We start from the raw sequence: 24453 nt of genomic DNA on the forward strand, positions 1-24453 counted from the left end.
ACTTCAGCTACATCAACTTTTTACAGATTCTGGTTTTTGCCTTTATAGTTTACTATAATTCATGTAAGGTTGATTGAATCTGTGTTTTACTTTGGAATTTTAGACTTTGGAAGACACATCTGATAAGGCAAATGGTGCTTTTTAAAATGCAACCATCCAAGTGCAACACCATGATTTATGTTAAATCTATTATATTTAACAATTGACTTCTTGCAGTTGAATTGGCAATGATTATGGACCGTTTATATGGAGGTGTCTGCTATGCTGGCATTGATACAGACCCAGAGCTGAAGTACCCAAAAGGTGCTGGCAGAGTGGCTTTCTCCAATCAGCAGAGCTATATTGCTGCTATCAGTGCTCGCTTTGTCCAGCTCCAACACAATGACATTGATAAACGGGTAAGTAAAACAGCATGGAGCACAATGGTTGTTACCAGACTGTACAGGTATTTAATAAATCTTTATTAGCATTGTGTTGGAACACAAGGTAAGCTCTGAACAGAAGTGTAAGTTCTGTTTTTCAGATGACATTTGTCAATTTTTTGAAAGCTTATTTAAGCATCTAAAGCAGAGTGAAAAAATACTTTAAACATCTTAAATAACTGTTTAGTGCTAAACCCAGAAAATAGTTGATTGTAAGCTCATTTGTCCTTAGTTCTCTTTTGAATTCCATGGGTGAAATTCCATAGCATTTCCCAGCTTCTTTTTCTTCCTTTAGTTGTTTGTTCATTGTGCTTTTAGTTTAGTTTAGTGACTACTTGTGTAGCTTCTGACAGTTTTGCTATTATTAGGCCATTTTCTGTCAGCAGTGTATGTCTAGAGCTGAGGTCCTTAAAGAACAGGTTTATAGCAATTAAAATAGGTAATGCTGACCTCAAAAGTCTTCAGAATTATTTAACTAAAGCCAAATGCCAAGAGATGCTTGATGGGCAGTAGGGGGAGAAATGAGATTATTTTTTTCAGTCCATGTGAAATCTCTAAAGGGCTTTTCAAATATGGAGTAAAGTTACAGAATTCACTGAAATTTGACTTGAACACATTAAAAGAAAGCATTACTTACTATCCAGATTTTTTTTTCCTTTAGAGCTTCTGTCTTCACCTCTTGATTACACATACAAACAACATCCATACTTTGAGGGCTCTGCATTTAGAATTATTCAAAAGGACACATGGCATGGACTGCTGCTATGTATTTTTCTGATAGGGATGGTTTGTTTTCTCCTTAATCTGGTGTAAATGGTTTCTCCAGAAGTCAGTTTAACAGGTACTGGGTGTGTCTATTATGTGTAATATGCATATAAAGCTACACAGCTGCAAAGTTCAAACTATTTTGACTTTATCCTTACAAATCTGAATTGTACTTTTTCTCAGTTTCAAGAAGGTCATGGAGTTACAATTCCTCAAACAATTTGTGTATGGTGCTTTGCACCATATTACATTAACTATGACAAGGCTATTCCTAAACATTTCTTGTCCATTAGATTCTGAAAAATCTTTCAGAGAGATTAAGAAGATTACTTTTGGAGTATTAATCACATGTTGAACCCTTTGAGATTTATACATCAGCCATGCTTGCTAAAGGGTACTTTCTAAGCTTTAGGCTAAAGCCACAAAAGGTCACTAGCTAGTAATTTTTTTCATCAGTATGTTCTTTTTCATTTGGTGGACTGATAATTTATTTAGTTATCTTTTATCTATTTTAAAAATAGATTTATGTGTGAGTTTGAAGAAGTATGAAGTCTCTTGATATGTTCTTAAATTTTAATCTAATAGATTCAAATCCCTGAATGGCACAGCCAACTTTCTTAAAATTATTTCACTAGTAACCAATACAAGAAGAGATGAGACAGAGAGAGATAGAAAGAGACTACATTTGAGACCTTCACAATTCATGCTTGGGAAATTTGAGTAGGTGGGGATCTAGAGCTGTGCTGGACATTGGACCTGCTTTCTTCCAATATCATTTGAGACAGCGCTGTTTTATTTTACATGATGCTTCTAATTTTAGTGATATGGCATCTGATATGCAAAATGGCAGTTATTCAGACTTGTTCCATGCAATACTAGTAGCAGGGTGTAATTAAAAAAAATAGATTGGCAGCCCAAGCTGTTCCTTAGGCAAGAAATACAACTTAGTATAGAAGCTTTATTTCAAAGGAGTAACATTTATTGAAGTGTGATCAGGATAAGCTGAAGTAAATTCAGCATAAAGCTATTTTGTAGAATGTTTCTTGTCTTTCAGCTTAACATTTTATTCTATGTTTCTTTAAACCTCTGTGTATTTAAGTGTTGTTACTAGGCTCAGGTTTTCCTTGCAATATACAAATTGTGCTGGACTAGCACTTGCTAGCACATGTATACTTTAATTTTTCTATCTTTTCTAGTGCAGTTGATTGTACTTAAACCACTTAATAAATAGCATCAGAGAGCCATAAGAATTAGACATGCATGAACTGATGATTTCCCTGTACTGAATGAACACTCAGTTTAAATAAGTAGGCACAATTCATAGGAACATATTCAATGTCTGTAATAGCATTATTGCAAGTGCCTAATCATGCATCAGTCCTGCTTTTCTAAGGAATGTTGAATAGTTACAAAAGCACACCCTTCTTTCTTGATATTTTCTGATGGGTAAAGCGCATGGTATGAAAATTTAACTGCCAGCCTCTTGGATTAATACTGCATCAGCTGAAACCCGTCAGAAGAAACAGAAAAAATTAAAATATTGGGGTTTGTGTTGTCGCTTAGCAAAACTATGAAACATTCTTACAGTTGTTTTCTTGTCCTTGGTGCAGGTGGAAGTGAAGCCATATGTGCTGGATGATCAGATGTGTGATGAATGCCAGGGCACTCGCTGTGGTGGAAAATTTGCTCCGTTCTTTTGTGCCAATGTTACCTGTTTGCAGTATTACTGTGAATACTGCTGGGCCAGCATACACTCTCGTGCTGGGCGGGAGTTCCACAAACCACTGGTAAAGGAGGGAGGTGACCGACCCCGCCACGTCCCGTTCCGCTGGAGCTGAACCCCGGCTGCACCCAGCAAGAAGTACTGGAGTAAATAAAATTGAGTGAAAAGAGAGCGCTGCCTCAGGGCTTAGTGTTCTGGAAATCTGTGCATTCGTCCTCGACTTTAATGAAGATATGGGTCTTTTTATTACTATTATTATTATTTACAGTCACATTACTGAACTCAGTGTCCAGTATAATACAAACCGGCAGAGTGTAACTGTACTGATTTTGCACTTTGATTCACACAAACATCTGCTTGGTACCTTAATTTCCTACACAAGACTTGTCACTAGTGACATTATGTAGACTGCCATTCTCATCAGTCTTCACTAGGCTGATGCGTATGTGATAAAGATTTTTTTATTGTAATTATAATTATTTTTATTTTTAAACTGGAGCATGCACTTATTTTCAGAAATTTAGACTTGCCCCTAGCAGATGACTTACCAAAGGTAATATTCACGAGTAGGTGGCAGATGTAGCAAAAACTTAAACAGATATTCAGCAATCATTAGTTTGGGTCATTTAGAATAGTAATAACCCTTAAAGAAAATAAGCCTTTAGTTGCTCTCGATTTTGACTTGTAAGGATGATACCTCATAAGCTGGATCAGACTTTTTTCTTTTATTTTGCTGAGGGTTTTTTTTGTTTGTTTGTTCTGTTTTGTTGGGTTTTTTTGTTTTGTTCTGTTAGGTCTTTTAGTGTTATGTAAATGTATGCTGCAATAGCTTTTGCTGCTATTAAAATGGTATTACTAATACCATAATACTCTATTCAGGCTAGGGTATCAATTAAAAATGAATATGTGATTAAAATAGTGATGGCTGCTGAAAGGAGATCAGTATAGCATACAGAAAAGCTTCCAAGGAAGGTCAATATTTTTTGACTGCATGTTTACTTAATCAGGTTGCTGCATGCAATAAATTTTATATATGTCTAATATAAAACCTTCCCACAATGCACAAATTATGAATCTACGTAGGCTACAAAATGCTCAGTAACAAAAAAAATTGATTACTGACTGGAGGAAGGCATGCCTCAGTAAATGTAATGCTTCTGAAATTAGGATCAGCCCATTACAGAATGATCTATATTACAACAAATATAAAAACTAGCTGTAGGATATTCTTAAAAAAAAATTTGTGGATGGTAGATGAAGTACTTTGCGGTGCTCTGTTATATATTGTGCAATTTATTTTATATAGTAAAGTGATTATGTCTAGTACTGTGATCAAACTTAACTGTTAAAGCCTCTGTATCTGACATTAACACATTTTTGACAGTTCATAACAGGTACATAAACAGAAATGAGCTCTTAATTACAATCTTTCCTAATGCTTGCATCATTTACGTAGCTGCAGACCTTGTCCAGAAAACCAAAGAGCTCATGCTGGCGTACATACACTACCGATTAGATAGTCTGTCAAACTACTAACCTAGGCACATTTAAGGAAGTTAGGAAACACAGTGGTGCTAAAGAAATGTCTACATATTAAAGTAACATGAGATGTCTGCTCTGTGGATGTGGCGTTATCTCTCTAATCCCTGGATGTATCCTGTGAAGCTTGAATACAATTAAGACCTGCTAACACAGTGGACATTTTTTTAGCATGAACTATGGGGCTGCAGATAGCATATAAATATAAACACACTTGGTATACTAATGATTGTGAGAATGTGTACACTATTTTTTTTTTCTTTTTCCTCCTTTGTTTTTGCAGTTCTGGGGACAATCTGACTGGATATGACACCGCATAGTAGATTTAAATGTTCTGGGTTTTGTTTGTTGTGATGTCCTTCTTTGTGTCTAATTTAGTAAGTTGGTTTTCCCAATGTTTAGTTGCAAGTATTGGCTTTGAAAGGATTTTTTCTGTTTTTGGAGAAAAAAAAAAGAAAAAATAGTTTTTTACTGGTTTAAAATGCTTATTATAATTATCCCTTTTGAAGTTACTTCTGGGCGGTTTTGTGATATTGCTTTTCCCAGCCCAGGTGTCTTTTCTGTTTTTTTTCATCTGTACAAGACATTTTGTTATGCACTACTTTTTGTATCTAGACAGTTTTCAACAGTTGGCTGATGATTTTTTTTAAAGAAAAAGGCATGCTTTCTGACTGACATGATCTTTTGCAATACCTCAATTTTGAAATATAGGAAAGAAAATGATATTTTCTAAGTAAGTTTATTCAGAAAAATATATATTAATTTAATTCTGCAAGAAAAATGATTTAACAGATGGGTAACTTTATTTTTTTCATGCTTATTTGAGTTTTTTTGAAAATGAAGAAGTTAGAGCTTTATAACTGTAATATTAAAGATCATAGCTAACCTACAGAAGTCTACCTAATTATGTGAAAGTAAACCTTTTTGAAGAAATACCCCTCTTTCATGTAGAAAAATACTCCCAGAGAGAAAGAGAGCGAGAGAAGCTGGAAGATGTACAATATAGCATAATGTGGGATTAAATCTGAAACAAAGTCATCATAAAGAACAGGTGTAAACACAAACTCCATTTGGTGCTGAAAGTTGTGAATAGAAGGTGAAAAAATATTTTCCCTTAATTTGTATATTTATAATCAAGTGTGATTATGCACGACTGACCAGAATTGTGAGAGTTCTTCTGTTTGTATTTTTTTAAAGAGAACTTTTTTTAGTTTATTAAATTATGACATGCTCCCTTTTGTTTTGTAAATGAATGTGCCCCTGAGTTGTTAATATGTTATATTAAAAGAGGGTCCTTCAAAAAAAAGTTATTTTTTAAAATATGGAGTTCTGAACTGCAACTTGACTAAGAAGCCCCTGGGTACAACAGGTCCTATTGTGGCCTTTTCTGATGTGAGACTTGAACTAGTCGATTTTTTTGAAGGCTAACCTAACCTCGACTATTTGTTGTTATGTGCAATACTGTTTGTACTGTTTGTATAAAAAAAAAGAAAAATGAAAAGAAAAAAGGCATAAATCTTTATTGCAGATTTATTTTCATTGCAGACTTTAGACATTGTGATTCACTAAAATCATTTTTCTACTGTCAAATATGTACCTTTTCTTCATGCTGGTATTTTTTCAATAGTAATGTAGCCTTTGTACTGAGACAAATTTTCATTGTTATTTTTAGAAAGATTTTTTGCTAAGAAAAAAATTAAACATATTTACATATTTTTCATTTTTATTTCGTATTTTCTTTAAGGAGTGCTTTCTCAACCATTAATATAGTTGTTTCTGGGAGAGACTTTCATATCTGGTCAATGTCATTAATATTATTTTGTATTTTTACTTGGAATAAATTAATTTTATGATGCTGATTCTTTAAAAGTTTATTTTTTTCATTTTCAGTTATTTTTGAAGCTAAAATCTTTGTAATATTGTTACTAAAGTGTCTAGTTTTTTGAAATGCAAAGCTTTATGTATTAACTTGCTGATGTGGTTTACAATAGTGTGGCAATGATGAAAATGGTTGGTTATGTAAAGTGATTGGAAAATTGTAACAAAGAATTGGGCAATAAAATGACAGAATGAAGCAGAAAAAACGTGATATTTTGAAAAGCCTTTTCCTTTATCAAAATGATTTAGGGAGATAATAGGGATGTCACAGTACCAGTTCGCTGTCTAGATTTATACACCACCAGTGTTGATGAAATACTATTGCCGTTATAAGGAACTAAATCTATTGAACAATGGGTTTTTGACCCTGCCCATTCAGCATAATTCTTCATTACTTTTCTTGTCATGAACTCAATAAACTCTCTTTTCAATAGCTTTAGATTGAACCTCCTAAAATATATATTCTTCATTGTATTTTGCCACCGTGTTATTTATTTAACGAAATTGCCCCTTTCCTGCACAAGTCCCTCTCTGCATGCGTTTCTCAGTGGCAGCGTGGAGCAGACTGTCAGTGCCCACAGCATTTCCTAACCCAGCCGCCCCACGTGGGTGGGAGCTGCCAAGTTAATGCAAAACACTCTCTGTCCATCCCCTGGTAGCAATGCAGTAACTCATATTGCCACCACGTCTGAACATCCGTTCAGCTTCTTTGTCTTTCTCCGTTCTTCTCTGCCTCTTTTGTGTCTTTGTCCTTTTTTTCTTCTGTATTGGCAATACCAAGGGCCAGTATCAAAACGCTTTTCACCTCCATTTCCATCACCTTTGTTTCCCTATGCAGCCAGAAGAAACCCCTTCCTGAAGCCAGTGACTCTGTTCTGGCACCTGAAACAATCCAGACTAAAACTGGTGTTGCGTAAACAGGGCATACAAGGACTTTCTCTAGACAAAACTCTCGCTTCCACAAGTTGCAGATGACCTTTTAGACTTAACTTCTGCTCGAGTGTTAGAGTGGCTCGTCCGTAACTTGTGGGAAGAAATGTGCCCAGAGTTGGTCTATTGTGTATCCTCTGTGTGTTCAGTTCTGTAAGTAATGTATAGACTAGATCAAATAGTGAAGTAAAATTTAGACTCAAATTAGGTACTACTGGTTGGAATGTACACAAATTGCAAACAAAGGAGATTAAGGAATGAAGAGGGAATAAAAAATTCCTGCTAAGTGGTACAAAGTTTATGCTTATATTTCTGCTGACATGCTTGTATTTTATAGCCTGCTAGCAAGGCATGGGCTAAAACAAATTGTATTGCAAATATGCAGTTAGCAAATAACTTTGCTGATTTCACTGTTAGAGTAGTAAAAAAAATAAAAAGACAAAAAAAAGACAAAAAAAAAAAGGCGCTTAACTGGGAAAAGCTCCCATGTTAATATTTCAGTATTGTGACATCTCTACTTGCAAGGTATGAGTGAAAGATTAGTCACAGATTTGTAGAAATGTCTCTTTTGTTTAATCTGGCTTGTATGTAGTTGCTTTTCTGCTGGTTTGTATGATGTCAGCTAAACCCTTTTTCTTTTCCTTCCTTCCTTTCTTTTTTTTAAAACAGACAAACTTCTTAATCTCTGCTGCTATAGTGTTCTATCATACCACGGAGTATTTTATATTCATGTTAGTGACTACTCTATACCCCAAATGGGTAGCTGGTCAGAAATCACATTGGTCACATAAGTCTGACACACTCAAATTTACATGACAAAAAGTTCATCAGTAAGTAGAAAACCAGGGTGCTAACAAGAGATAATTTTGCTCTTTTTTCTTTCCTGGATGTAGTTCTGTTGGGGTATAAAGTATTAGATATTTGTAATTTTACTGTCAAACTAATGGACATAACTTTTAGAGCATTCACAGCTAAGATCTCTGTACTTGTTTTTCAACTAATTTTAAATGTACTGTATCTTTTATTACATGTTCTCTTAGATTGTTTTTGCTAGTAATTCTAACAAGGCTTCTTCCTTTTTGGCTTGGACTAATGCTTGTATGGAACTGCAGTACTGTGACTAAACATGGAGCTCAATGCTGCTATTGCTTACAACTGCTTAAACTTTGTAGTTTGAACTTTATTTTTTTCTGTAATAACTTATTAAATATAGTTGTATGAAGTACTGATATTTGTCATCCTTTGCACATGCTAAGGAAATCTTGGGATATGCATTATGGGAATGTAAACTAGATATGAAACCCCCAAATCTTGTACTGGAAAACTGTTTTGTAGATAAGGTTAAGCAAAGATACACCTTACATGCACACAAGCTGTCTTTTCTAGTTATTTTATAATGCAAGTAAATGGTCCAATTATGTATTCTCTCTAAAATGGAAAAGCCACCTTAAAGAGGTATTTATTATGCTAAACTGAATGTAAATACAAAAATATCCATGATGAAAATATTTCTGGGAATGTAGAATCAAGTGCCTTTAGAAAAGGAACTGTTGAATTATTTTCTCCGGGCTAAAGAAAAGTTGCTGCCTAAGTTACTGCATTCTTATTAGCAGTTTAACAGTGATTGCAGGCAGAAATTAGACTGATCAGTTAAAAAAAAAAAAAGGAAAAAAAGCAACAGAAGTTTGTACAAGTTTATTTTTTAAGAATAAGAGACAAAACTCAGCAATACAGCTGTTCGGAATGCCGCAGGACACTTCCTTGAAAAAATGTGAATTATACGTCAGGGCAAGTGAAAGCCTCAAGAATAGTTCATGGTCTGTCATTGCTTTCTTTCAGTGTCTGCATAAATGCAGCTCAAGAGCCCTGCTGAACTATCAGCACTAGAAATTACACGCTGACTTCTTTTCAAACTGACTTCTTTTCAAACTGGTAGTGAGTAACTGTAACTTTCAGGGGAATGCTGACTGCTCTGCCAGGAGAAGTGCTTTTACAAGGCAGTGATCTGTAATATTCATTCCTGGACTGAATAGAATCTATGACAAGCTGTGAGCTTCTTCCTTCAGAGCTAAATTTAAAAAGGGAGTTTTTAAAAACACCTTCCAATTAATTGTTTAGTGTGGCCTCTCACAGTACAATAGTCCAAGTCCATCTGGACAAAAATCAATCTGAGTTTAGCCCCTCCTCAATTAAAGAGAACAGTTGTGGGAAGAAGTGCAGCTCCTTTGAACCTTCTAATCCTCAGTCCTTTTCTTGATAAAGTCAGCCATGCTGCTGGCAGTGTACACTGATACTGACAACTCCCTTCTCCAGCTGGTTACAGCATTTACCTCAGCCTTTGTCTGCATTAAAAAAAGGCTGCAGTAACTTAATTTAAACCAGTGCACTTTACAAAAGGTTGCATGGCCTCTTTTACTTTTGCTTGGTATGTGTTATTTTGGCAAACTTAAACTGAACTAAAATAGTCACCTATGTGACTGTGGTAGTGTATTAAGCTTATTTACACATGCTCCCAAGTTAAACATTTTTGCACTGAAGGTACCAAAGCAACGTGTTCCCCCTCACACAGTCCTGCAGAAAAGCTGAAGCTTAGCTCTCAAAAGCCATAATCTGCTTTTCTCTGTTTAGCAAAAGATAAAGAGCATGAGCACAGGGGCAGAATTGCTGTGTTCTCTCCCAGGAATGAACCAAGAAATGGGTTTTAAAACAAGAAACCTATGTAACCTGTTTTCATAAAAATGTTACAAGCTACTTGAAAAACTCTTATAACACACAATTCAATTCTGAACACAGGAGAAATTTGAATGCTGCACACACAGACAATGCCTGCACGAAGGAATCCTCTCTCCCCTGGGGCAAGCAAGTTTTTGCAGTTTATTTTGGGTGACAAACTGCTCATACAGCAATTAGAGAAGGAAACATGATAAAGGTCCAGAAATCTCCCCCTTTTCCTGTTTCTGAAGGAGAAATAAACTATCAGCGAGTATAAAGTCATATGGCAGGACCTTGGCAACAGCTGGGAAAGAATTCGTGCTGTTCCACCCAGAGCACAGAAGCTTCCCAGTGTGTCTGTGGCTACCATTACTTGAGTACTATGGGACTAAATCAGTAAAACCAGGTCTCCATTTAGGAGCTTGAGTGATGTTTATTTGCTACCAACTTCCTAAAATTCCCTTTGAGCTGCTGCCCTAGTGTTACTTGGGCCTGTTTTTGTGAACATATATATAGGAATATAGCTGCTCATATTTTTATATATATATATAAATATACATATTATATAGAATATTTGTAAATAAATATTAAACAAATAAAAATATTTGTTATCTTTATATATTTTTATATGGCTGCTTATATTTATATATAATGTTTATATATAACATATAAACATATATAGGAATATATAAAGCTGCTTGTGTCATAATACTTCACAATTGTTCAATAACCCAAGATCTACTTAGATTCTCAGGGTATTTTCCTGTATTTTTTTCTACCTGCAGGCCTAAATATAGAAAGCACTTACAAGTGTATTTATCATGTTTCACATACTGGAGAACAGAGGTGTATTTCTCCTTCTCTGTCCAATAGTCTGAGTAGTCAAAACACTTATGGATATCTTTATTTTTTACTATTTTCTTTTTCAAAATTTCCTGCACTATGGAGCAAGAACTAAACCTATTTACTCATGGGTGTGGCAACTACTCTACTATTTTGTGATACATATTTTGCTCTCTACCAAGTGAAGAAGAATGGTTTCTGGAAGAGCACAAGCATCACCATTAAGGTAAATCAAAGTAGTTGTTCATAACATTATATGTAACAAGATCGTGCCCTCTGATACACCTTCTTGACTTCTTTGCCAGCTTCAACGTGTACTCACTGAAATGGAAGTCAGAAAAAGAGACAGAGCTGGTACAATTCATATGCAAAATAATTCTGCAAAACACTGCCAAAAGTCATTGCAAAGATATATGATCTCATTTCATCTGTCCTTCAAAATCTTTGCCTTTCAGAATTATAAAACACCCTCTAATCTCATTGTCAAACTACAGAACACGGTCAAATAACCATGAAATTCTAGGAGATGGGCAAAATCTTGTTCACAATGTACCTAATTCCTCCAACTGTGCCTTGTGCATATTGTTGTACTCAGTGCCCACAGAATCACAGCATAGACACATGTGCCAGAAACGTCCTGCTGAGCAATCTGCCTCTACCTTTCTTGCTTCTGACTGCACCTGCATGCTACCATTTGTAAATGGGCACATTTCAGTCACTCTGGCAGAAATAAGAAAGAATATTTGATGATTACATTGAATTCAGAAACAGGACAGAAACCAGAACCAGCAACTCCTCCCTCCCAAGTACAAGGCTTTCAGTTAGTAAGTCATTCCTATGCTCCACCCTCTTAGTCCAGAGAATCTTGATTTATGTAAAGTAGAACAACAGAAAGCAAAAGCCTTACTCCAGTCACAGCATGATGCAAGTAAGCACTACTGTTGTGAGTGTAATACACTCTGTGTGATAAAAAAGCAACTAAATTAGCCCATCCTAAAGCATCTTGAGTAGCTCTGCATCACATTTACTTACAGGTGCCTAACTCAAGGACAAGGATTATGCTGTGGCCACCACAAGCTAAACAATTAGACACAGTGATGTTCAAATTCAACATCACTGGTATAATTTGGAGATTCAGCTTTGAGACCTTGACTTGTTTTTCTCAGTTCAGATTTTTATTAAATGTGTACATTAGGTGCTTAGGTTGTCCTACTCAAACGTGCTAAATATTGATGCCAGACAGCAGCAGAAAATACATACTCCAACAAGTACTGACAAAAAATTAACTGCCACACAGAGGAAAATTACTCTAAAGTCTTGAAGTGCTGAAGAACCTGCACTCAATGAGGCAAAACATAAAACAACTGATAATGCAACCACACCCCCTCGCACCCCTCCATGCCCCTCATCCCAATCCTACAAAGGACAAAAAAAGCAAATCCAGAAATAGAATTTTTAAGCACTTTTCTGTCAAGAGAGTTTAGAGGCAGAGAAGTACCATTACTTTATGGCCATATAATGAAAGAACTATCCTCAGAGCAGGATAAGATATAAGCATGGCAAACTGTAATTTCTCTTGCTAATGGTTAGTTCTGGAAAAATCCATCAGATACCAGGGAACTTCAGTGCTAAAATTCTTTCGGTAAAACTATTTCAATCAGTGCCCTGAAAAAAAAAGTTTAGTATAGACTATACAGCAAGGCGGCCAGCAAAAATCCTGGTCATGAGATACGCCTTACTGAGTCTGGAAATCTGGAAATCACTATTATATAACTCAGTAACTTCTGTAATTAACTCCCTGCTGTGTAATGACTATTGACATCTCATCCTCAATGAAATTGGGGGTTGTAAGAGACAAAGGGAAACAAATGCTAAGATATGTGCTATCTTCTGCATTTGTCAGACTATTCTTACACAACATATTAGATAACCCTTAAATCTTAAATTTACTTCCATCTTGTGAGTCTTAACTCCACTGAACAGAGCCTACAGAGTGTAAAGTGCATGTATGAAGTAAGAGGAAAAGCAGAAAAATGTGGGGATGGACCTCTTCTGCAGTTTAGACTTTTATTAACAAAGTAGCTGTGACACACAAAAGGACTTCACACAAACATAGCTCAGTCTGCCTTTGACAGCACAACTGCAGCCCTGAGCTGAAGATGTCTGCCACTGCCCTTAAGTAGGACAACCACTTTTGTTTGGAAAGGGGTCTTAAGGACCATCATTTCTATCTTGTGTTTGATTTCTTGTTTCTGAACGACATACGAGGGCAGATAGGTTACAATGGCCTTTCCACTGAGGAGTGATGCCAGAAATAGGACACTAATGACATTCTCCTTTTACTCTTTTAAATACTACTCAAGCTTATGCTCTCCTAACCTAGTTTTGAGTAGAATTTAGAGCTATATTTATAGCAGCTTTTCCACTCTGGAAATTGCCTTCACTTGCAGAAAGGATGTTCTCTAGTAATTAAGTTGTGTATTATAAGCTGCAGTATTGCCTCTGAGCAAAACAGATCGAGCTAAGCCTGCTCACTTTTGATCCCAATTTCCTAATTATTATGGATCACCCTCTTCACTTGTATTTCTGTCAAGTGTGAAGAGTTCGTGGGGACTGGTTGTATCAGTTCTTTTCACAGGGGAATTAAGCTGCATTCAAAATGCTGCAGGAGGTAACACAGAGTCAGCAAGTTGTATTGCCCTTCTCTCAGACAGTCCTCTTAAATCATGCTCTGAAGGAGGAATGTAACAGAAATAGCATTAGCCAGAAATGAGCACTTCATATCAAATACTCAAGCTGAATCTTTGCCCAATTTCAACATCAATTTCAAATACACTATCAGATTAGAAATTTGGAGGGTTTGTCATCCATTTTGTGATTCTTTCAGAAACAGGTCTATGAGAACAACTTATTGGCCTCAGGAAATGGAGTCAGTGGAGTCACTCAGCTGCAATATGCAAATTCTGAAAACTTGGTTCTCTTGGCTTCCTAAAGCTCAGGCTGTACAGCTGAGCCAGAGCCATGTGACTGTGAGTCTGCTCAGCTCTTGCTAAAATGGGTTCTCCCTGGCTATCTCCAGCACACATACTGTTCCCACAGACTGAGCCTGTCATCACCAGCTGTACCACCTGCTTGGGCTCCTCGGGCCCTTCTGCAGCTCCTCCTATTACCCAGCCATTTACTTGTAATAGCCTCCCCCTGGCAGTGGGACAAGGCAGTCAGGGAAGATGCTGGCTCTCTCTAGATCTAAAGAACATGATATCCCTTCTGAGGCTTTAGAAGTGGCTGATATCACTGCTCTGTCAGTTCCACCTCTCCCCACGAGCACAGTCCCAGTCATGCTCTAGACCCTTACACATAACCTCTCCTCAGATCATCCTTGCTCTGAAGTATGAACAGAAGCCTCAAGTGCACAGCTGAGGAAGGGACAGAGCAAAACCTCACTGGGCTGTCTGATGCAACCCACCGAGCTGCATGCTCCCATATATTCTACAGTAGCCAGGAAAATGTGTCAGAAACTGAATCCCACTTCTCACTGCTTTGCTTGGAAATATTTGGGGTGCACCTGGAAACAGCTGTACATTTGCTGACTGTAGTTCTGTCAGTACAGCTACTTGTGGCTTTTCAAGCTGGAGAAAAGCTGAAGATGAGGAAGTCAGCTAGGATGTAGTGGGGACGGTGGTGGCCAAGGTGCTCATTTAGCTAGACCAACTCTGATGTGAAGTTACACACTTAGCTGTAAATGGAAAAAAAACTTCCCAAGGAAATCTGCTTTTGCCATTCTCCCATTTTGACCTGGGCCAGGCTGAACAGGCTCTGCTCTTCAAGGGAGAGATATGGTTAAAAAGGAAGAGAAAGGACTACACAGTAAGGCAGTACTGTCTTCCTATTATATGCTCATTCTTCCATGGCCAAGAGGAAATGGCTGATGGCCTGCAGACATTTCTTAGTACAAGGGAGTAATAATAAAAAATAAAGATACAAAAAAAAACACTTCCCAGAAGAAAGAAGAAACTCCCTCACTTGTACAGGTTATGGTGCAATACAGTGAAGGATCCATTAAAAAAAAACCATCAGGAATAGCACATTAGCTTTCAATATATTTCCCTTACTTACAAATGTCCCAGTTCTTCCTCTCCCTTAAGATTTAAGCTACTATATCTTCTCCCCACTGCTATGAACAATATTTATCTCACGTATAGCATGGAGCTGATGTAGCTTCATGTACCAGTTCAAAAGAGCTTACACATTTCTCTCCCAATCCTGGTGCAAAAGCAATTCCATTTCCAATACGTCTTCTGGCTCCTGTACTGCCCTACTTCTAAACTTTGTGAAAGAACCACCCAGCTGATGCTGTTGAAGCAGGACGGTATGAAATGGCTCCAGATCAGAACTCTGATTTATTTCAAATACACTGCTCTTTTTATAGAGAGCTTTGTTTAGACCAATTCTATTGGTCCTGAAGTAAAAACATCTGACACCATTTGTGTGCAGTGAATGACACAGAGTGGCAGAATTTATCTATAAACAATGTAAACAACAAGACAGATAACGAATTATTTACATTCTTTCCCAACTGTTTCCCAGACTTCTGCCTGGTTAGAAACCTTTGTTTTCTCTCTGACTGAATTGAGAATACCTACACCCAGCTTCGTAAACGTGTGTGTAAAATTTTTGCCAGCTGTCTGTGTTCAGTTTTATTCAAGAAGTCTCAGCTTCAGCAATCCACATTGTATGGCCTCTCAAGTAAACCATCCTAGTTTATTCCAATCAAGGTATCTGTCCAATGCATAAATGACAGAGTTTCACAGGATGAAAACTAAAGCAGATTTGCTGTCTGTGCTGACAGAGCAAAGCAGGTTACCAGTCTTCTATCACGAGAGAGTAAAGCAGAAATGTTGTTAAATTTGGAGGAAGACTCCTGGGAGCCAAGATTAGAAGAGCTATAGAAGCCAGAAATTCCCCAGTCAGCAATGCACTTTTAAACACAAGCCTGACTGACTGGAATGACTTATGTGCTTAAAATTACATGGACACTGAAGTAATTGCCAAACTGGGGTCAACAGCTATATCTGACACGGTGAGCCAAAACACTCCCTCCTCCTGTATGTCCCAATGTTCCTGTTCTTGAACCCGCACAAAGACCTGTGCCATTAATATGTAACTGAAGCCCTTGACTGAAAGGCTATGAAGGACCTATTCCTAAACATTTAACTAGACATTTGTCCACCTGGACAAAGATCTAGGCATGTATGTGCAGTTCATTAAAGCCAGCTGTAACCTGTGAACACAAATGAGCCAGCCAGCAAGCCTCTCAGATTTTCTGGACAGCTGTGTGTGTGCTTTCAAAATGCAGTCTGATGACATGCAGGACAAGCAGATTCTAAATCCAACTTCTGAATGAGGGCACGAACCTTGGACTGAAGGAAAACTCCTCTGGTTTTTTATCCTTGAGCCCTTCGTCTGCATTTGCTCCCAACTGATGTAATGACACCTCATCAAAATGGTTTCTCAGAATATCATACACATTGCTCTGAGTGCCTGCCACATCATTCAGAGCTGAGTGCCACAGCACAGGGAACTAGCCCTTCCTTTCAATTTGCGGCCCTTAGATGAGAGAGTTGTTAATTCAGCAGTTCATTTCAGAGAAAAGCTAATATCTGCCCCTTTTCACATCAGGTGGGGAGCTGAAAATTCAGGGTTGGCAGATCAAGCAGACTGCAGGCAGAGAGATTGCACAGAGTCAGGATGTTCTCTGACATGATCCTATTTATGAGCAGTGAACATGAATTCCTCCTTCTGTCAGTAGAGGAGAAATACATGAAACAGGGACAATATCTGAGGTCACAGCTGCAAATGCCTTTGAAGGTGAAATTGTTGGTGTGGAAAAACATTTAGTACTGTCTTAATCAAATTTCACTGTAGGGCCAAACTGAAAAAAATAAAAAAGGATGTAATTAAAAATTAAAGTCCAAAACTGTTCCTGAAAATTCCTACTCAGCTGCTGCATAACCTTGAAGCTGTCTGAACTCTCTGGCTAAATTGCCTAAAGGTGCCTCTGCACAGACCCAGAACTACCTGCCCTGGCAAAGCAGAGTAGGTCACTGTATAGTAGCTGCCTGAAGAGTACCAAAATCCAAAGAGCAAATGCTTTTGTAGACCTGCATTGCACACTTTCATTTCCCACCACCAATCCTCCACCTTTTCTCACTATTCATAAGAAAGCTTCAGTTGCAAGATATATTCAAGAAGAAAGAAAAAAAATTAGATGACTGCAAGGACACACGTGTAAGTTCCACGTGACATTGCCACATGCAACAGAAGGGCAAGATGTCAGGTGTACTGCTGTCCACTTAGCTCCTCCTCTTAGCTCCTCCTGAAGTTGCATTGCCAAGTATGAAAGCATGAACTGCCCTCAACAGGGGGCAGGTTCAGAATTCCCCAACCACCCAACAGGCATCCAACAGCCTATAAAGATGCACCTGCCCTACTGGGTTTATGAGATATTATTAGCTTCCCTTATATGCACTACAGGTAAGTGATTTATGAGCCTGCCTTGAGGATCAGCAGGTCTAGTGACCTGGTGTTATTTCTCAAAAACTTGCAATTACTAGTAATGCTTGTTATCAAACTAGAAGGCAAATTAGAATAGCCTACCATGATAATACCAACAGAGCATCTAAACCTGGACCACTCCCATGACAGAAATATTTTCTCTGATTACAGAAGACATTCTGGTAGTCACAAATCTTCTGAGGGAAAACACATAGACCAAAATTGTTGTGTTGCATCTGTGGACTAATTAGTGTCACTTCCTACATTTAAAGTGCATTGTTCAGGAGAAGTAGGGCAAAGCAAACTGTATATACTCTTCCCATATTTAAATGTGCCCTCCTATGATTCATCAGTCACTCTGTTTATTAAAATGTTTTGGAGGGGAGACTTCCTTTAGTTTTTAAAAGAAAGAAATTAAGGGCCAGAGTAATTGCAACAGTAACTGTCTTTGCAGGTACTCCTCATCACAGCCTGACACTAACTCAATGAGAAGGAATTTCTGACTGCACTTATTTCCCACACCTGTGTCATCTGGGCTGGCTTAATCTAATCAGTGCATGTTCATTTGCTGTTTTCTGCTGCTGCTCATGGTTAAGAAGTTTCCGCTCCCTGGACACTTAACGCTACATCTCTGACAGAGTTCCAGCTATCTCAGCTCTTATCTATCTAATTACTACAGAATGCAATCTCACTCTATGAAAAACTCAAGCTGGAAAAAAATTTTAAAAAGTAGATCAGCTGGTAGAACTGACATGACAAGAACTTCTGGAGAAGAAAAAGTCATAAAGTGTAGTCAGACCAAGCATCTCTTGAGCAACTTAATTTGCCCTTCTTATTGTGCCCTAAGACCAACTGTGCTTCAGAGGAAGAGCAGAATTTTATGGCAGGATTTGTATGTTGCCTTGCTCTTTATGCTTACTGGACTCTTAGGTGCTGTTTTGATAAAAATAATAGGAAAAAAATATAATTCAGCTGAACACAATTTAACCACTCACATTCCAGCTCCTTCAGACTCAGCTGCAACTCTGAAAGCATCTTGAACATTTAGCATGTTTGCAAAAAATTTCCAGTCTCCTCCTTTCCAAGAGAATACTCATTAGCAGATAGGGCAGAGCAGTAAAGATTCCTCTTTCTCAGGCCAGACTATAACTTTCCATTCAAAGTCAGTGTAGTTAATTATCTTTGAAAGTATTTGTGTTTCATCAGTGTCTAAAGGCCCCAAAGCAAAGCAAATTTTGTTAGGGCTGGCATTGCATAAGGCAGAGAGAGTGAGATTCTGTCCTGAAGCACTTCTAGTCTAAGCACGAAAAACAAAATGCGCACATAAAAGTAACAAAAGGACAAAAAAGAAATAACTTCTCTGAGATCTTACAGCCACTCAGGAATGCACTGGTCTCACCTGTAATACTTAATAAAGCCAGTCTTTTTTCCAAAAGAAAAAAACTAATTAATGTGATGATCTTTTTCTGCCCCCATCTCCATTGTAGAGAACACATATTGGTATCATTTAATTTCTGTACTTAACAAGGATATAAGGAGCTTTAATTGCTGCTTCTTTCTCATTGTGTAAAAGAACTGAGGTTGAAAGTCTGATCCCTCTTTGAAAGGACTGTGTTGGGTAGAGAGCTCTCTATCCCCAGCACTGGATTTTATTTTGTCAATGTTTCAAAGACATGGCTGTGATGTCCAATAAGGACTGGCAGCATTCAAACAAAACTTGTACACAGAAAAGCACAATACAAGAAGCTGTTTCTCAGCAATATCCTATTACATACACACTCATTTCCAACTGAGACTGAATTAGTCAAAACTATTCAATGCACTTAGGTTAACTCTACAAACCCCTTCAGATTGCAAATCAGATTGGCAGAAGCTGGAAGAAAAGGTTTGCTCAGACATTAGGAACAACTCAGGAATCCAAGTTCCCAACAGCTCTGACTCAGTCTCGCTCAGTTTCTGTTAGGCAGGTTAAAATGCTTTGTTTGTACCAAATAAAGCATAAATAACAGCTCTGCCTTTATCTGCCTCTTGCACCTCACTGCTGCTGGAGCTGCAGGAGACAATGCCCCCTCCCCCCCACCCAGGACACTCACAGAAACTTCACCTTCAGCTTCCTGCTTGTAGATTTTCTGGTGGGGCAAGGCTGGGCTCAGTGATGCAGGGGACTCCTCAAGCAGCTTTGAGTCTCTATATCTTATCAAGTCCTAGAGTCAGTATGTTGAGATTGTTTCTAATTTCAAGTTGTTCTGATCCAATCTCTCTTTTTTAGAAATGATAACAAAGTGGTGCTCTTATTAACATATTTGATGAATTACTCTAAAGGATTCAACCCTGTATTAACCTTTTTGCTCAACTTTATCCTTGGAAGAAGAGCTAACAATGCTGATTTCCTCATGCTCTAAGAGTCTGTTATCATTCCTTTGGCCCACTGAGCAGCATGTTGTCATCTTTTTGAAACAACAGGGATGTTCTTTACACTGGAAAGAAGATTAATAAAAAATTGTGTGATGTGATGTGATTTGGGGGAAACAAACTCCCTTCTCTTTCTGTATCCCCTGGAGAGTCAAGAGAATGCTTTTCAAGTAGCTGTAGGTAAGTAGCAATTACATTACCAGGACTTTTGCACTTTAGCCAAAGGAAGTTTTGCTTTAACATGCATAAAATGAACAGTCTGTGATGCAGAGACACAATCACAACCTCTCTTCCATAGGGATACACATAAAACCCAGACTAGAGCAAACAGCCTGATATCCTTACACATTCACTTTCACATTCACTCTCACAATCTGATACTTCAGATTGTGTTGCATTGTGGAAAAGTTTCAGGGTGAAAGGAATCCCACACAAATCCCACTCATATCCCAGTATATTGCAGGCCTTTACATGAACATCACTGAACAATCACTCTAGTCCATAAAAATGGAAATAGGACTGAGACTGCCATTTCCCTGTGGTGTTCCAGCTGTGCTCTAAAGGAAAGGGACAGCAGCTGGCATTTGTGCTCTGTTATGCAACCAAGATGAGGAACATTATTCCTAAATCCAAATCCTTTGGTTTAGGCATGACGAAAATACCAAATTGCTCAGAAAGGAAGTTACAGACATATGAGAAAGCTGCAACTAAATGCATAGAAACACCAAACCTGAGAGTCACAGTGAGGGACCTCTGCTGGCATTTCCTCAGGTGAGGTTACTCACAGGTCTGGACCTTTGGCCTCATCTTTAGCCAAAAGGTAAGATACAGACCTGGGAGTCCTGAATGTCACTGCTCCTGAGCATGTGTTCTTATTACCACAGTTAATTCAGAAGTATCTTAAACTAGAACTAACTCAGTTATCCACTATAACTCTCAATGAACTGTGGTTCCTTTAATTTCAAGAAGCTGCAGGCTCCAGGTACTGAGGTGCCCCTGCACCCTGGGGTGTGTCCCACTGCCTATGTGACTGTTCCTGGGGCTGGAGGAGGTGACTGGACTGTCACTGGCCGCTGCAGAGCCCTGCCCTCCACCCCCAGCAGGACAGCAAGATGGCTGCTGGACCATCTAACCCTGCAAAAAACTGCACCAGCTGCACCTCACCACAACTCCTCCCAGGATGTAAAGCCTCAGACTTTCTAGCTTCCAAAGTTTTGCTTTAGCAGAATTCACCTACCTAATCCTTTCCCCCTCTACTTGTGTTTCAGAAACTCAGGTGGCAAGAACGCACCACTCAGCAATGCAGGATGTCTCCAGCAGTAACAAATGGACTACTTTGGAAAACATAATTGCTGGGTTGGGGTTTTCAACACATCTCTGAAAACATAATCTCTTATAATTTGAGTCCTGACTATGCTACCACCTACCAACACACAGAAAGACTCACTGAAGTGGAACTGCTCTTTAGTCTCACCACGATTAACACCTGCCACAGGAGATGTAAATTCCCTAGCAGCTGTGAGCTAGGATTAGAACAAAGTTGAGGTTTTTGTGGGTTTGGGTTGTGTTTTTTCTTTCAATGAAGAGGAAAAATAAAGAGCTTTAAGAGACATAGAAGGCAATATTTTTTTTCTGTTTTCTCTTTTCCCACTTCTCAAACACAAGAGATTTTTTCCCCCCTTTCAGAATTTGTTTTGGAAACTTTAAATGCTGATGGGGAAATTTGTTGCAATAATTTTTAGAGCAACCCTCCTTCCTATACTTCATGTCCCCCACCAAATTTATTTTACCTGAACTACCTGCATCACTAGGTACTTCCTAAAATACAATTTACAGTTCATGAAACATTTTCTGCACATTTGCAGAGAACTGGCTGATTACATGGTCCCAACAACTTTTTGCAACTCAGCAACTGACCTGGATGTAACACTTTCTCTCTTGACATCGTGTTTTCAAGCAGCCAATGGTAATTCCCCAACAATTATCAGTCATCCATGGGAAGAGAAGACAATTTCCAACTCCCAAATATTTAGGGGAATGCTTCTTGCTCCTCTCATCCCCCTGTAAAGTAGAATTGACACGTTTATAACAGCATTGAATTTCCAGCTACACAACAATTCTAGTTCTCATAAGGTCAGATAAAAGTTTGAAATAGTGATGCCTAACATTTTTCTTATTTTGTGAACTACTTTAAAACTAATGTCTGAATCTGATGGAGGTATGGGTTGGAGTATGGGGAAATAGCAGAAATTTATGTCTGTCTTGTACAGAAAACTTGTATCCAGATTAAAAAACACTATTCTAGTGAAAATTTTAAGGTATTGAGTTGTCGCAGACAGAGAAAGATCTTGATGCTCTTCAGTTACTTTGAATTCCTCTGAGTGTTGATATACAAAAGTTAATGATATACAAGGCAAGAATGCATCCAAAGTCTCTCAGTATGCAAGAAATCTACTTCTGCCATTGTGTCCTTAGCTTAAAAAAATCTTAATTAGCAACTGGTCCAATCTTTTAATGAGTCTGTAACATCCTTTAACTCTGCAGTAACATGCCATTGACATTGCCTTTCCTATTCTAATGTGAGTTAAATTAAGGTTTAACTTTTACTCATCTCCTAACTTTCTCAACTGTGAATAATCCTCACTGCTCAGTGATTTGGCTGGTATTTGTTACCTGGGACATGCTGCTTAATTGCTACTACCTGTCCTAACAAGCCCTCTGGCTGAGACAGCTGACAAACGTCTAAAAACAAAATTAAAGGGGAAAACAGCAACAAATCCTCCTCATTTTAACTGGGTGGTGTGAAAAAGGGGTTACCTCATCAGCTTTTGTAATTTTCAGGGATTAATTACACGATAATGTTTGCTGCAGAGGAGTTTATGAGGCAATAAATAGCTTTTGTGGCTGATTAAGTGCCAAAGCAAAGCTGATAAAGGCATCTAATAATTGCAAAAGCCATTTAGTGCCTTGAATACATCTCTTGTCACGGATGCATGTCTTACTCTGACAGATCAGCAGCAGGCTAAGGAAACGGAGAGGGGCCCTCCTTGCCTTCAGAGACCTTGTAACTAGAAAAGCCCACAAAGTGTACAAGTGGGCCCCAGATCTGGGGTGATGCTCACCTACCAGCAATCCAAACAAATCCAAAAAAACCCGCAGCTGGAGCCGTCGCTTTCGCTGTCTGCAAACGCCCCGAGAGCGCGGAGGCACCGCCCGGGCCCGCGCAGCGCCAGCCCTGCCCGCCTTGCTCCGGGCTTGGGGCCAGGGCTGGATTCTGGGGCTCACACCGGCAAACCCGGCAGGGGGATGAAATGGGAAGACGGAATTTGAGGCCGGCTTGCGCTGGGCAGCCGCCATCAGCGGGACCTCCGAGGGCGGGGGACGCTGCCAGGATCCCACAGCGTGCCCAGCCCGCAGCACTGAGGGGCAGCCCTCCATCCCTCGCCCCGTGAGGGCGATGGCCCGAGCCCCAGGAGCAGGGAGAGACTCGCGGTTCTGAGGCCCTTTCTTCTGTTATGCCACTTGGAGAGTGAGGGGTAGCGAGGGTGTGAAGGCAGGGAGGGTTAGGTTGGATATTAGGACAAGGTTCTTCACCCACGGGGTGTTTGGGCACTGAGCAGTCTCTCCAGGGAAGTGGTCACAGCACCAACCCTGACAAGAGTTCAAGAGCTGCTTGCACAACGCCTTCGGAACACAGCGTGGCTCTCAGGGCAGCCCTGCGCAGGGCCAGGAGCCTCGTGCGTCCCTTTCAATTCAGGATACTTTGGTGTCATGACTCTGTATCACTGCCGGCGTTGGGCCTCAGCTCGTGTGGAAGGGTTGTTATTTCTCTCTAAGTTTCTGTGCAGGTGCAAGAAGCTGTGGCGTGTTTGTAGCCATCTGCCACTTAAACTGATGGGAACTTAGAGTCTGGCTGGTTTGTTTTCTCCTTTGGGGTGGCACAGCATGCTCCTGTGGTGGTGGTTGGAGCCACTTTTCCTGCTTAAGTGGGAAGGGGATGAAGCAGCACACACCAGGTTTCCAGTGGTTAGGCATTCTAATCTCTTCCACAGCGGTACTGCGGTGGCTTTGCCAGCTGTGACCACATCTATATTGGAGGCAAAAATACTGCACAGTGGGAAACTGAACAGAGCCAGGGAAAATGGGCTGATGGCAAGTGCATCTCATGTCCCTTCGTCCTCCTTTGCTTTCCCTGCCCTTACACAGCCCATGTAAACTGTCATGGATTTTGGTGCTTTTTCACTCTCTTTGCCTTGTTTGCTGCCTTTGCTCTTCAGCTCATAAATAATAGGCACAGCCAAAGACTGATGCAACTTCTAGCTGTGAGAACACAGAGTTCTGCATTTTATAAACAATAATTAACTACTGCTGACTGTCGGCCGTGAGAAGCCTGAAATGCTGATCACATCTTGCAGCTCTCACCAGGGCAGCAAAGAAAGCAGAAGTACCAACTTTGAATTCTGTCATGTTGTCCTTTCCAGCTTGCAAATGAATTGATGATTTAACTGATATGATGCCTAAGTGGGTGAGCTTTAAATTAGTCATAAGCAGACAGACGCTGGTGGGCTGGCACTTACTGCTGGTTTGTTATTCTGCATGATTCTTTCCTCTGCCATATCTTGAATGTGAGCATAGGCTGCATTTTGACTTTATGCCCAGAAGTGAACTTTGCCT

General features: G+C 39.1%; 1 protein-coding gene across 13 annotated transcripts in view; it reads left to right on the forward strand.

Annotated features, from left to right (window-relative positions):
• Positions 1-3081, forward strand: part of CPEB3 (cytoplasmic polyadenylation element binding protein 3) — a 76328-nt gene extending 73247 nt beyond the window's left edge. For all 13 annotated transcript variants that reach the window (XM_021536466.3, XM_021536476.3, XM_021536471.4 and 10 more), the window contains 2 exons: positions 217-398; positions 2798-3081. In XM_021536466.3, coding sequence (XP_021392141.1) covers positions 217-398; positions 2798-3025 — 410 coding nt within the window. In that variant the 3' untranslated portion in view covers positions 3026-3081. The remainder of the gene's footprint in view (positions 1-216; positions 399-2797) is intronic.
• Positions 3082-24453: the final 21372 nt, after the last annotated feature.

Source organism: Lonchura striata, chromosome 6 (genome assembly GCF_050655825.1).
Source record: "Lonchura striata isolate lonStrDom1 chromosome 6, ASM5065582v1, whole genome shotgun sequence".
Classification (NCBI taxonomy): domain Eukaryota; kingdom Metazoa; phylum Chordata; class Aves; order Passeriformes; family Estrildidae; genus Lonchura; species Lonchura striata.